The 15,442-nt window shown below is 46.9% G+C and overlaps 1 protein-coding gene across 1 annotated transcript in view; it reads right to left on the bottom strand.

Annotated features, from left to right (window-relative positions):
* Positions 1-1,446: 1,446 nt before the first annotated feature.
* Positions 1,447-15,442, bottom strand: part of LOC125756953 (ankyrin repeat and SOCS box protein 8-like) — a 108,185-nt gene continuing 94,189 nt past the window's right edge. Inside the window, exons 2-3 of the mRNA XM_049412036.1 lie at positions 1,552-1,805; positions 1,447-1,480 (exon numbers count right to left, since the gene is read on the bottom strand). Of these exons, the coding sequence (XP_049267993.1) occupies positions 1,447-1,480; positions 1,552-1,805 (288 nt within the window). The remainder of the gene's footprint in view (positions 1,481-1,551; positions 1,806-15,442) is intronic.

The raw sequence follows: 15,442 nt of genomic DNA, 5'->3' as shown, positions 1-15,442 counted from the left end.
ATGCCCACACTGCCGATAACAATTGCGGCCTACATTTCTCGCGAAAATGAAATTTGCGCAGCAGAGAAAATTTTGAAGCCGGTCGGGCATTTTGGCCCAGCGTGGCGCAAGTTTAACAAATTTCACGCTTTTGGCTCAGCTTGGCGCAAAAATAAGGAATTGCATCAAATTGCCTCAATTAGCGCAGCTGTTTACCCCTGCCGTAGTCATCCCCCAAAATAGATGCGTCTTTCTCTAATGAAACGCTTGAGCAACGAAAGTGCCATCATGTGACGAAATAATTGCGTTCCTTGAAGGTTGCAGGCAGGATTGCAGTATTAGGAAAACACATCTGCACTATCTGTTGCGATGGTAAAAAAATTCCAGAGCCAAGGAATGCGCGGCAACAGTAGCCACTATCAAAGGCCCACAAAACAATTTTTATAGCTAGAAATGCACATTGTAGGCCCCGTTTCACCCTTAGTCTCATAGTGCAAGGACGGGGTAGAGTGGAGTGTGCAACAGCATGATGAGAAAGGCCCACAAAACAATTTTTACTGCTAGAAATGCACATTGTAGGCCCCGTTTCACCCTTAGTCTCATAGTGCAAGGACGGGGTAGAGTGGAGTGTGCAACAGCATGATGAGCTAGGAGAGGCAGGTGGGTGCGCATATCCACCTCGAGCCTAGACATCAAGACAGGGCTCTGCATGGTTTTCTGCACAGCTGAGAACTACGCTGTCTTCCTTCATGCACATAATTCGAAGCCACATAATCTGAGAGTTTCGGAGATGCCTTAGAGCGAGAAACAGCACGAGAAATTTGCTCACCCCTGCCTGCGCTCTTTATTATGCCAGCGTTGCGATAATGAGTGTCCATGGTCACCAAATGAGATCTGTACCATGTTTAACTAAGTGTGTGTGGCACAAATGCTTGTCGATTCAGTTATTAAGCGAATGTTTAGTGCAAATTATGAGGCCAATAAAACTATGAACGTTACTTCGTGTCACTCTGTAATACTGTGCTATCGCCATCAATACTTTGCCTTTTGGACAAAAATGTTGTTATAAGGAGCAAGCTGACACTGCTGCTTAGTAATCATTTCATAGAGTACATGGACTTGAAGATCAGATCATGATGTTCGATCTGTTGAATTAATTGCTGCAGCATAACAATTCTGAAAATGCCAGTTATACACTGAGAATGGGCAAGCATGATAGCACTGTCATCTGAATTACGAGACCAATTAAAAAAACCAAAAAGCACAACCTGTGCCAAATGAGTACAGTACGTACTGCAAACAACCAGTGTGGTCCAAAACTACCCAATTCCATCCGTGTGGCTGAACAAATGTAGCCTCTGACTGGCCAAACAAATTTGATGCCAACCTCCGGTTGAATCAGCCACTGTTGGTCATTGAGAAAAGTGTGAAATATATACACTGCATACACTATTGTACAGAGTGCGGTCACATGTTGCTCATCTGTTTTGCAGTGCTTGTGCTGCGAAGCAACAAAAGGAAACGCACCAATGACAGAAGAAATGTGAGGTACTCATCGTGCATGGTGAGGACCTCACCTTCATAGCAGCCCAGCTGAGTGGAGTGTCGTGATTAAAGTCGAGGCTGTCCACACATGCCTGGTGCTCAAGCAGCAGCCGGCAACAGTCAGCCCGGTTCCGAAAAGCAGCCCAGTGAAGCGGGGTGTCCCTGTTGATATCGACGCATTCGGTGTTGGCACCTGCTGCCAGGAGGAGCGATGCGCACTGAGGGCTGCGTTCCACCGCGTGGTGGAGGGCCGTACGGTGGTAGCCATCGTAGCCATTTACCTGCACCACAAGATGTGCTGGCATGTAAAGACATACATACTTCAGAGATGTGGCTTTCAAGTTGGACATTTTCTGCGGCCCATACCAGACATCGGAGATCACACGGTACGAGCATCGTAGAAAGTTGTTTCAAGGCTCATCTTTAACACAATAACCATTTACAAGGAAAAATAAAAAATTCCATACGCTCATGTTGTGATCTTTAGATAGCACCGTGCCAAACTGCAGGTGCTATATTGCGCCTGATTTGTCAAAGTACTAGGCGAATATTAACTGACGGTCGATTTACAGAAATGAACATGCAAAGCAACTCCTGGGATATAATAGCGGCATTAATGTATGTAGTCTATTGTTCTTATAGATGTGCTCACACAAGATGTTACAATTGTCATCCCACCTCCTCAACCAGAACAACTCATCCAACTCAAGTACATCACACATGCTCCGGTCATTAACTATCTTGAAGACCATAATATCATTTTCAAACATCAGCATGGTTTTTGCAACGGCTACTCATGCGGCACAAAGCTCGTCCGATTTATTAACGACATACACACATCTGACAAACGCTGGGTTTCAAGCTGATGTAATACTTTTAGATTTTTCAACTGCATTTGATCATGTCTCGCACCAGGAGTTGTTACTTAAAGGGGTCCCAAACTACTTTTGCAACTAATAATCGAATGACCTCAGTATAGGAGGTTCCTGCCGCACAAAACGGTTGCCACAAAAGTTTCTTGAATCTGTCAAGAGCGAGAGGAGTTTGTCGCACACACGTTCTTTCTTCTCGTGTCTGATGAGCGTACCGGACAGAGAGGAATGACACGGGGAAAGAAGTTACATCAGTTGGCGTCATGAAACGTGATCGCTCCCACCTGTTGCGAGTACTAGTGTTGCTACTGTGAATTTCAGCACATTATGGAGTGTGGCACCGGCACGTGGCAACACTTTGTGGCAATAAGAGCAACTGATCTAATTGCCGCTCCTGCTTTATGCCAGCTATCGCTCAATAGCAGCACTCTGTTCACCGAAGTCAGAGGCAGCTCCGAAGCGAACCTCCGTATGAAAAGAAGGTGCTTGCGAAAGCAGCAACTTTGCACTCCACTAGTAAACTCTGTACATGACTGCAAAATTTGGCTGAACTGTTCACAGCGGTGTTTGCTATTCAGCCCCAAGGGTGGTTCATGACTTCTTTAAACTTTCACAACGTACCAATCATCACGATATAATTGCCTGTATCAATCATTTCTGTCATCTAGAATTTAGTTCACATCAGTTAACAATCCCGATTCATGTTAGCTGATGTTACATCTTGAGTTCCACAGGGCAGCATACTTGAACCTTTACTCCTCTAATCTATATTAATGATCTACCCAGTTGCATGATGCCAAAAATCAGACTATTTGCAGGTGATTCTGTGCTTTATGGGGATATAACAAGTAACAATGATAGCCAATTACTACAACGTGACCTGGAAGTAATATGTACAGGTGTTGTAAATGGTTATTGCCCTTAAATATTTTCAAAACCACGCTAATGTCCCCCCCTTTCATCAATAGGCAACAAATTATAACCACCTACTCCCTCGATAACAGCACTCCCGAACTCACCTCAACTTACAAGTACCTTGGCATCAATCTTCATTCAAACTTATCAAGGAATAATCACATTAATCTTACCCTGGGGTCTGCCAACGCTAGTTTGGACTTGTCAAACATAATTTATAAGCCCCAGCGCAAACTGAAGAAGTATAGCACACCACATTAATCTACCCCCAACTAGAATATGAGTCTACTATCTAGAATACTGAACAAACTCATTTCATCAAAGCCTTGCAAAAATGTGCTGCACAACCTTTTTAGATTATTCATGTTACACCAGCCTCACCTAGTTAAAAAAATAAATCTACGCGCTTAATGCAGCGCTAATTCTGCTCTAATCTAGAGCTAACGTTGTTCTTGTGTAGGTGCAGTTATATATACTAATGCAGCTATATATCCTCATGCAGCAAATGCGCAGCATGGGCAACCCAGCGATTCGCTCGGCAATCGTGCGCTCGCCGATGCGGTGGCACCCACTCTTGGCCGGCGCAGATCTCAGCCAGATGTTTCAGAAGTGTTTTCCGTCATTAGGCAAACTATTGGAATTAATTCTTGGCTATTTCTGTACTTTATATTATTTTAGACCTGGTTAGATTATTGTGCACTAGTTTGGAGAATTGTTAGACTTGTTTTAGGCCTGTATTGCCACTGCATGACCATGCGACACGAGACAGTGGATGGAAGACAAGCTGGGCCTCTAAAGTGCTACGCACTAAAAATAACGCTGCGTTAGACAACCTCGGACTTTATCGTACCACCCATAACTTTTACACAAGCTTTATCACCGTCCTTCACTTCATGACGATTTCTTTCAAGGACCACAAATAGCCTTTCAGTGTTATGAGCACATGAAGCCAAACGCATAAACCAAGTCTTCCCATATGCATATTCGTTCTTACTGTGCACAATAGTGCAACATCTTACTATCAGACATTGCTACAGAACGCAACCTAACCAAGTTTCAAAGCCTAATCCAGTTGCAACTTGCCACCTTATCTTATTCTATCTTTAGACTTTGCATTGCTTTTTCTGGCGACCTCTGTTGCTGTTTTGCTTTTATTGCGGCGGCCAAATGCTCTTATGTGTACCCCTAATAAGTTCTGCTTCCTCTGCAATCTTTTTTTTTTTGTAAACTTATTTTGTATATTGCACGTTTTTCATGTATATTCTTTCGTCAGTTCTTTTTTGTTTAACCAATGTCTAATCAGGAACCAATGCTGGTATGCCTCTTCCCCCTGTAATATCCTTGTAATGAGAGCTCATGAGGGTATTTTGAATATTATAATATATATATATATATATATATAGTGTTCAGAAACATCAAGCACGTAGGAAAAATTGCTCTGTAAAGGACTGACGTTTCGGCCGCGGGACCGGCCTTCGTCGGACGACCGGCCTTCACTCCGACGAAGGCCGGTCCCGCGGCCGAAACGTCAGTCCTTTACAGAACAATTTTTCCTACGTGCTTGATTTTTTTTAACTTTTACTTCCGGGTCCTTTGTTAGCACTTCATTCTTATATATATATATATATATATATATATATATATATATATATATATATATATATATATATACCTTGCATTATATGAAAATGCTTCAGCTCTAAAGCTTAGATAAAATGCTGGAAAGCCTTTCTGCACCCTTAATAACTTATTGCAATTGCTTTCCACACACCAGTTTTGCTTTCATTTTCCAACAGGTGTGCGTGCTATGATATCAGGATATAGAAGGTGGTAACTGTGGGACACACGATGTTCTGGCACTAACTCAGTGACCTGTTATGCCGGTGCTTGGTCAGTGCAGCAAGTAGCAATAGACCGAGTGAGCCATTCCACGTAGTATTGCGGTATGTGAAAGAGGCACAGCTTCGCTCATAGCGGTTTTGTTATGCCACACTTCACGGAGCGATAGAACACTGGCCTTTTGTTAACGGGGATTAACTAAGTTTATTAAGTATCGCGGTACAAGAACAGTGTGGCCACATGGAGATAGCAATGTTCAGAGGCGTTCATTCCACAGCAAAACTCAACAAAAAAGCCTTATATGCTACCTAAAGGCATCAACAGGATAGAAAGTTCGGCTAGTTGGTACAAATGCATTCTTGATGCAGCGCTAAAAGACAGAGACTAGGAAGGAACATTCAGCGTTCGTCCTGTGTGAATGTCCCTTCTTAGTCTCTGTCTTTTAGCGCTGCATCAAGCTGCAACTGTCTCTGAAGCCTTAAATGCGAGCATTCTACAGCAAACTCACCAAAAAAGCCTTATATGCTACCTAAAGGCATCAAGCTGCAACTGTGTTTGAAGCTTCAAGTGCGCGCATTCTATAGCAAAACTAACCAACTAGCCTTATCTACTACCTCAAGGCATCAATCTGCAACTGTCTTTGAAGCTTTAACTGCAGCCATTCAACAGCAAAACTCACCAAAAAGCCTCATATCCTAGCTACAGGCATCAAGCTGCAACTGCCTCTGAAGCCTTAAATGCGAGCATTCCAGAGCGAAACTCACCAATAAAGCCTTATATGCTACCTAAAGGCATCAAGCTGCAAATGTCTTTGAAGCTTTAACTGCGGCCATTACTCAGCAAAACTCACCAAAAAAGCCTTATAAGCTAGCTAAAGGCATCAAGCTGCAACTGTATCTGAAGCCTTAAATGCGGGCATTCCACAGCAGAACTCACCAAAAAGCCTTATATGCTAGCTGAAGGCATCAAGCTGCAACTGTCTTTGAAGGTTTAACTGCGGGCATTCAACAGCAAACCTCACCAAAAAAGCCTTCTATGCTAGCTAAAGGCATCAAGCTGCAACAGACTTTGAAGCTTTAACTGCGGGCATTAAACAGCGAAACTCACCAAAAAAGTCTTACATGCTACCTAAAGGCATCAAGCTGTAACTGCCTTTGAAGCTTTAACTGCGGGATTCAGCAGCAAAACTTCCCAAAAAAGCCTCATATGCTTGCTAAAGGCATCAAGCTGCAACTGCATCTGAAGCCTTAAATGCGAGCATTCCACAGCAAAACTCACCAAAACAGCTTTATATGCTAGCCAAAGGCATCAAGCTGCAACTGTCTCTGAAGCCTTAAATGGGAGCATTCTACAGCAAAACTCACCGAAAAAGCCCTATATGCTAGCTAGAGACATCAAGCTGCAACTGCCTTTGAAGCTTTAACTGCGGTCATTCAACAACAAAACTCACCAAAAAAACCTCATATGCTAGCTAAAGGCATCAAGCTGCAACTGTCTCTGAAGCTTCAACTGCGGGCATTCCACAGCAAAACTCACCCAAAAAGCCTTATATGCTACCTAAAGGCATCAAGATGCAACTGTGTTTGAAGCTTTAACATTCAACAGCAAAATCACCAAAAAAGCCTTATATGCTACCTAAAGGCATCAAGCTGCAACTGTCTTTGAAGCCTTAAATGCGATCATTCCACAGCAAAACTCACCAAAAAATGCCCTATATGCTACCTAAAGACATCAAGCTGCAACTGTGTTTGAAGCTTTAACTGTGGGCATTCAACACCAAAACTCACCAAAAAAGCCTTATATGCTACCTAAAGGCATCAAGTTGCAACTGTGTTTGAAGCTTTAACTGCGGGCATTCAACAATATAACGCACCAAAAAAGCCTTATATGCTAGCTGATGGCATAAAGCTGCAACTGTCACTGAAGCCTTAAATGCAAGCATTCCACAGCAAAATTCAGCAAAAAAGCCTTATATGCCAGCTAGAGGCATCAAGCTGCAACTGTCTGAAGCTTTAACTGCGGGCATTCCAGCGCAAAACTCACCCAAAGAGCCCTTTATGTTACCTAAAGGCTTCAAGCTGCAACTGTGTTTGAAGGTTTAACTGCGGGTATTCAACAGCAAAACAAAAAAAGTCTCATATGCTAGCTAAAGGTATCAAGCTGCAACTGTATCTGAAGCCTTAAATGCGAGCATTCCACAGCAGAACTCACCAAAAAGCCTCATATGCTAGCTAAAGGCATCAAGCTGCAACTGTATCCGAAGCCTTAAATGCGAGCATTCCACAGCAAAATTCACGAAAAAAGCCTTCTATGCAAGCTAGAGGCATCAAGCTGCAACTGTGTTTGAAGCTTTAACTGCAGGCATTCAACAGCAAAACTCACCGAAAAAGCCTTATAGGTTACGTAAAGGCATCAAGCTGCAACTGTGTTTGAAGCTTTAACTGCAGGCATTCAACAGCAAAACTCACCAAAAGCCTAATATGCTACCTAAAGGCATCAAGCTACACTCGTCTTTGAAGCTTTAACTGCAGGCATTCAACAGCAAAACTCACCAGAAAAGCCTCATATGCTAGCTAAAGGCATCAAGCTGCAACTGTCTCTGAATCCTTAAGTGTGGGCATTCCACAGCAAAACTCACCAAGAAACCCTTATATGCTACCGAAAGGCATCAAGCTGCAACTGTCTTTCAAGTCTTAAATACGATCATTCCACAGCAAAACTCATCAAGAAATGCCTTATATGCTACCTAAAGGCATCAAGCTGCAACTGTGTTTGAAGCTTTAACTGCGGGCATTCAACAACAAAACTCACCAAAAAAGCCTTATATGCTAGGTAAAGGCATCAAGCTGCAACCGTCTCTGAATCCTTAAATGCGAGCATTCAACAGCAAAACTGACCAAGAAAGCCTTATATGCTACCAAAAGGCATCAAGCTGGAACTGTCTTTCAAGTCTTAAATACGATCATTCCACAGCAAAACTCATCAAAAAATGCCTTATATGCTACCTAAAGGCATCAAGCTGCAACTGTGTTTGAAACTTTAACTGCGGGCATTCCACAGCAAAACTCACCCAAAAAGCCATATATGCTACCTAAAGGCGTCAAGCTGTAACTGTGTTTGAAACTTTAACTGCGGGCATTCAAAAGCAAAACTCACCCAAAAAGCCTTATAGGCTACCAAAGGCATCAAGCTACACTTGTCTTTGAAGCTTTAACTGCGGGCATTCCACAGCAAAACTCACCCAAAAAGCCATATATGCTACCTAAAGGCATCAAGCTACACTCGTCTTTGAAGCTTTAACTGCGGGCATTCCACAGCAAAACTCACCAAAACCCTAATATGCTACCTAAAGGCTTCCAGCTGCAACTGTCTTTGAAGGTTTAAGTGCGGGCATTCCACAGCAAAACTCACCAAGAAAGCCTTATATGCTACCGAAAGGCATCAAGCTGCAACTGTCTTTCAAGTCTTAAATACGATCATTCCACAGCAAAACTCATCGAAAAATGCCTTATATGCTATCTAAAGGCATCAAGCTGCAACTGTGTTTGAAACTTTAACTGCAGGCATTCAAAAGCAAAACTCACCCAAAAAGCCTTATACGCTACCTAAAGGCATCAAGCTGCAACTGTGTTTGAAGTTTTAACTGCGGGCATTCCACAGAAAAAGTCATCGAAAAGCCTTATATGTTACCTAAAGGCATCAAGCTACACTTGTCTTTGAAGCTTTAACTGCGGGCATTCCACAGCAAAATTCATCAAAAAGCCTTATATGCTACCTAATGGCATCAAGCTACACTTGTCTTTGAAGCTTTAACTGCGGGCATTGAACAGGAAAACTCACCTAAAAAAGCCTTATATGCTAGCTAGAGGCATGAAGCTGCAACTGTCTTTGAAGCTTTAACTGCATGCATTCAACAGCAAAACTCACCAGAAAAGCCTCATATGCTAGCTAAAGGCATCAAGCTGCAACTGTCTCTGAATCCTTAAATGCGAGCATTCCACAGCAAAACTCACCAAGAAACCCTTATATGCTACCGAAAGGCATCAAGCTGCAACTGTCTTTCAAGTCTTAAATACGATCATTCCACAGCAAAACTCATCAAAAAATGCCTTATATGCTACCTAAAGGCATCAAGCTGCAACTGTGTTTGAAACTTTAACTGCGGGCATTCAAAAGCAAAACTCACCCAAAAAGCCTTGTGGGATGCCGTGTCGATGGAAGGACGCATCCCAACATAAAACGTAACAACTGTTTATTAACGGAGTAGCAGCAGCGGGGCGAGCATACCGACGCTGCGCTCAGTCGGGTAGTGAAGGAATGATCACTTCCGAGCTTGGCAGCTTGGTTTTAAAGCCACCGTCGGTGACGTAAGCCTCCGGTGACGCTGCGGTGGCGCTGTCCCTTATCGGAGGCGTGGTGTAGCATGAAGCCGTGTCACGCCGGGCTGGATATTGACGAGGCGGAGGCTGCGCCGGTTTGTGCGCACTGTGTCGCCACATCACCCCCCCGCGGAGTGCAGAGCCCTCAGGGTCTGTAGAAATCTGGGAGGCGTACCAGACGTCCAGAGCGTGTCGTGACCGGAGCGGGCTGCGACGTCGGTGGCTGTGGATAGATGCCTGTGGTTGGAGTGGCGCTGTCCGGCTCGTTCGAAGCGATGGTATGCGGGCTTGAGCCGGTCAATGGAGACGCGGACGTCGTTTCCGTTCAGGCGCAGAGTGAAGTTCTTGTTGTCGCGATGGACGACCAGGTAGGGTCCGCTGTAGGGTGGCTGGAAAGGCCTGCGGACGGTGTCGTCGCGGAGGAAAGCGTGCGTGCACGAAGCTAACTCCTTGAACACGAAAGGTGTAGGCTTGCAGTGGTGGGCTGCAGGTGACGGGCGTAATGCGGCGATGGTGCGTCGGAGCCGGGCGACGAAGTCGGTGGGGTCTGACGTCGTAGTGCTCGATGGCAGTGCGGCGAGGAATTCACCTGGGAGACGGAGTGGTTCCCCGTAGACGAGCTCTGCTGGTGTAGCGTGGATGTCCGGCTTGAAGGTGGCGCGAAGACCGAGGATGACGGCTGGGATGGCCTCGAGCCAGGTTGAGTCCGGGTGGCACATAATGGCGGCTTTGAACTGTCGGTGGAAACGCTCAATCATTCCGTTGCACAGGGGTGTAACTGGTGGTCCTCAAGCGTTCGAAACCGATGGTCAGCGCCGAGGAGCCTGAAAAGGTGCGACTCGAACTGTCGTCCTTGGTCGGTGGTTACGCGGCGGGGGGCGCGCGAAACGAGCAATCCAGCCGGTGAAGAAGGCCGAGGCGACGTCTTCCGCGGTGATTCCCTGAGGGGCCATGCCTCGGGCCATCGAGTGTACCGATCGATGGCGGTGAGGCAGTAGCGGTAGGGGCCAGCCGGGGGAAAGGGTCCTATGATGTCGAGGTGGACGTGCTCAAACCGACCAGAGGGCTGAGGGAATGTTCCGAGTGGTGACGTGACGTGCCTGGTGACTTTAGCGCGTTGGCATTGAATGCAGGAGCGCGACAGGTGCGACAATCCCGCTGCATGGAGGGCCAGACGTAGCGGTCAGCCACGAGCGTGTCGAGGCGCGTATGCCGGGATGGCTGAGGTTGTGGAGCTGGTTGAAAAGACCACGGCGATGGGACAGAGGTACATAGGGCCTGGTCGTCTGTCGACATGTCGCAACAGATTGTGGTTGTCGACCCTGGGATGGGGACTTGTTGCAGCTGAAGTGAGGACGTGCCCTTGAGAAGTTCCTTCAGTTCGGTGCCGTAGTCTGAGCCTCGGCGAGGACGTCTGCTGTTATCTGCACAGAGCTGATGGCTGCTACACGTGAAAGCGCGTCGGCGACCACGTTGTCTTTCCCGCTGACATGTTGGATGTCGGGTGGTGAACTGTGCAATGAACGAGAGTTGGTTCTGCTGTACAGCGGGAGTTTGTCGCGACGTGAGAGAAGGCGTAGGTAAGAGGCTTGTGGTCTGTATAGATGGTGCAGTTCTGTGCTTCGAGAATGTGGCGAAAGGTTGCACTGCTTCGTATATCGCCAGAAGTTCTCTAGTAGGCTGGCAACATTGTCGGGGCGGTGGTCGGGTTTCCTCAGTGGAATGGCGGTTGAAGGGGTCGTTTTCCGAGCTTCGAGCTTCTTGGAGAAGAACGCCAAGGGATGCCAGGTGTTTTCCACGCGTTGCATGAGGGCGGCGCCGATGGCGAAGCTAGATGCGTCCGTGAACAGTCCAAGGGAGCGTCTGGCACGGGATGGGTGAGGAGCGTGGCGGTGCAGAGGGCGGCTTTGCAATCTTCGAAAGTTCTCGCTAACGTCGGTGTCCACGTGATGGGTTGGCTTCCTCGTAGGCCGGCCAAAGCATCATGGAGGGGAGCCTGGTAGTCGGCAGCGTGTGGCAAGAAACGCCTGTAGAAGTTCAGCATGCAAGGAAACGGCGAAGGTCTTTAGCGGTGGGGGTTGAGGGTAACTTTGCAGGTCTGAGATGCGCGGGGCAAGGCCGAGTTCCCTCAGATGAAACTTCGTGGGAGGAAGCGGACGACGGAAGCGCCTAGCGGCTTTTTGGATATGACGAGTAGACCGGGTCGTCGAGGCGTGGAACAGCAGACGAAGGTGCCTGTGGTGCTCTTCGGCGTCGCGGGAAAATACAGTATGTCGTCAGGTAAACGAAGCAGAAGTCGAGGCCGCGGACGACTTCGTCGATGAAGCGCTGAAAGGTTTGTCCAGCGTTCCTCAGGCGAAGCTCATGAAGGGAAACTCGAACAAGCCAAAGGGAGTGATGATTGCCGTTTCGGGACGTCATCCGGATTGACGGGTATCTGTGTGTACGCCTTCACCAAGTCTAGCACGGAGAACAGTGGCAGCCATAGATGCGAGGGCGAAGTCCTGTATGTGGGGATGGGGTACCTGTCCGGGATGGTGCGCGGTTGAGGGCACGGTAGTCCGCAGGGCCGCCAGCCTTCGGTATTCTTCGGAACAAGGTGGAGTGGTGAGGCCCATGGACTGTCCAGAGCGGGCGGGCGATTCCTTCGCGGAGCATGGCCTCGAACTCTGCTTTGGCTATGCGCATGCGGTCCGGGGCAAGGCGACGGGCGCGGCAGAAAACCGGGGGGCCTGAAGTGGTCCGGATGTAGTGCACGGTGGTGTGCTGCACTCTGCGTGGCAGTCCGCTTGGGCGCGTCAATCCGGGAAAATCGGCGAGGATGGCGTGGTACGGCGAATGATTGTCAACACTGAGTACCTTGATGCTTGGCTGTTGGGCGGTCGTTCGCTGGCCTGGTGTGGAATGTCCCGTTGTCGCGTCGATGAGGAGGTCGTTGCGGCAGTCCGGAAGGAGGTTGTAGTGGGCCAGAAAGTCTGAGCCGATGATTGGCTCGGCGACGTCGGCGATGACAAAATTCCAGCGAAGGTCACGGCGTATGTTTCTGAGCTGGATGTGCAGGCAGAGCGAGCCGTACGTCTTGATTGTAGAGCGGTTTGCCGCGCTGAGCTCGAAAGACGTAGGCGGACGAGGACCTTGAAGATGGGATCGCGGGTAGCAGCAAATGGGGCGAGCATACCGACGCTGCACTCAGTCGGGTAGTGAAGGAATGATCACTTCCGAGCTTGGCAGCTTGGTTTTAAAGCCACCGTCGGTGACGTAAGCCTCCGGTGACGCTGCGGTGGCGCTGACCCTTATCGGAGGCGTGGTGTAGCATGAAGCCGTGTCACGCCGGGCTGGATAGTGACGAGGCGGAGGCTGCGCCGGTTTGTGCGCACTGTGTCGCCACAGCCTTATACGCTACCTAAAGGCATCAAACTGCAACTGTGTTTGAAGCTTTAACTGCGGGCATTCCACAGGAAAATCATCAAAAAGCCTTATATGCTACCTAAAGGCATCAAGCTACACTTGTCTTTGAAGCTTTAACTGCGGGCATTCAACAGCAAAACTCACCAAAAAACCTTATATGCTAGCTAAAGGCATCAAGCTGCAACTGTCTTTGACGCATTAACTGCGGGCATTCCACAGCAAAACTCACCCAAAAAGCCATATATTGTCACGTGGTCGTGACGTCGACGAACACAGCAGTCGGCGTTTGTAGGATGAAACTGTTTATTTGGCCGAACTTGTGGCCGGAAAATGAGAACTAGACCTACAGCAATGCACGCTGTACAATGATAGCGGCGAACAGGGCGTCGTCCGTCGATCAACTGACAAGCGATCAAGCGCGTCGGCTTTTATACAGGCGCTATCGAACTTTCCAGCAATATCGCTGGTGGCGGCGTTATCTCTAGACAAAAGTGGAACATTCGCGTGCGGGGCGCAATCTTAACAAACCGATCTACTACAATCGCGACGCTTCTAGAACACTACTTCGCGGACAGCGTCGAGCGTTGATAACCGTCCCTGCCGGTCAAACCCGAATACATCAAAACAAGACAAGAAGTGGGCGTGGCAATATGCTACCTAAAGGCGTCAAGCTGCAACTGTGTTTGAAACTTTACCTGCGGGCATTCAAAAGCAAAACTCACCCAAAAAGCCTTATATGCTACCTAAAGGCATCAAGCTGTAACTGTGTTTGAAGCTTTAACTGCGGGCATTCCACAGCAAAATCATCAAAAAGCCTTATATGCTACCTAAAGGCATCAAGCTACACTTGTCTTTGAAGCTTTAACTGCGGGCATTCAACAGCAAAACTCACCAAAAAACCTTATATGCTAGCTAAAGGCATCAAGCTGCAACTGTCTTTGAAGCATTAACTGCGGGCATTCCACAGCAAAACTCACCCAAAAAGCCATAAATGCTACCTAAAGGCGTCAAGCTGCAACTGTGTTTGAAACTTTAACTGCGGGCATTCCACAGAAAAAGTCATCAAAAGCCTTATATGCTACCTAAAGGCATCAACCTACACTTGTCTTTGAAGCTTTAACTGCGGGCATTCAACAGCAAAACTCACCAAAAAAGCCTTATATGCTCGCTAAAGGCATCCAGCTGCAACTGTCTTTGAAGCTTTAACTGCGGGCATTCCACAGCAAAACTCACCCAAAAAGCCATATATGCTACCTAAAGGCATCAAGCTGCAACTGTGTTTGAAGCTTTAACTGCAGGCATTCCACAGCAAAACTCACCAAAACCCTAATATGCTACCTAAAGGCATCAAGCTGCAACTGTCTTTGAAGCTTTAAGTGCGGGCATTCCACAGCAAAACTCACCCAAAAAGCCTTATACGCTACCGAAAGGCATCAAGCTGCAACTGCGTTTGAAGCTTTAACTGCGGGCATTCAACAGCAAAACTCACCAAAAAAAGCCTTATATGCTAGCTAAAGGCATCAAGCTGGAACTGTCTCTGAAGCCTTAAATGCGAGCATTCCACAGCAAAATTCACCAAAAAGCCTTATATGCTAGCTAGAGGCATGAAGCTGCAACTGTCTTTAAAGCTTTAACTGCGGGCATTCAACAGCAAAACTCACCAAAAATGCCTCATATGCTAGCTAAAGGCATTAAGCTGCAACTGTCTCTGAAGCCTTAAACGCGAGCATTCAACAGCAAAACTCACCAAAAAGTCTAATATGCTACCTAAAGGCATCAAGCTGCAACTTTCTTTCCAGTTTTAAGTGCGGGCATTTCACAGCAAAACTCACTCAAAAAGCCTTACATGCTACCTAAAAGCATCAAGCTGCAACTGTGTTTGAAGCTTGAACTGCGGGCATTCAAGAACAAAACTCACCAAAAAGCCTAATATGCTACCTAAAGGCAAGAAGCTGCAACTGTCTTTGAAGCTTTAAGTGCGGGCATTCCACAGCAAAACTCACCCAAAAGCCTTGTATGCTACCTAAAGGCATCAAGCTGCAACTGTGTTTGAAGCTTCAACTGCGGGCATTCAACAGCAAAACTCACCAAAAAAGCCTTATATGCTAGGTAAAGGCATCAAGCTGCAACTGTCTTTGGAGCTTTAACTGCGGCCGTTCAACATGCAAAATTCACCAAAAAAGCCTCATATGCTAGCTAAAGGCATCAAGCTGCCACTGTCTTTAAAGCTTTAACTGCGAGCATTCAACAGCAAAACTCACCAGAAAAGCCTCATATGCTAGCTAAAGGCATCAAGCTGCAACTGTCTCTGAATCCTTAAATACGATCATTCCACAGCAAAACTCACCAAAAAATGCCTTATATGCTACCGAAAGGCATTAAGCTGCAACTGTGTTTGAAACATTAACTGCGGGCATTCAAAAGCAAAACTCACCCAAAAAGCCTTATACGCTACCTAAAGGCATCAAGCTGCAACTGTCTCTGAAGCCTTAAATGCGAGCATTC

This window comes from Rhipicephalus sanguineus, chromosome 1 (genome assembly GCF_013339695.2).
Source record: "Rhipicephalus sanguineus isolate Rsan-2018 chromosome 1, BIME_Rsan_1.4, whole genome shotgun sequence".
NCBI classification, from domain to species: Eukaryota; Metazoa; Arthropoda; class Arachnida; order Ixodida; family Ixodidae; genus Rhipicephalus; species Rhipicephalus sanguineus.
Note: the sequence above shows the minus strand (reverse complement) of the source record. Positions and strands in the feature narration are given on the sequence as shown.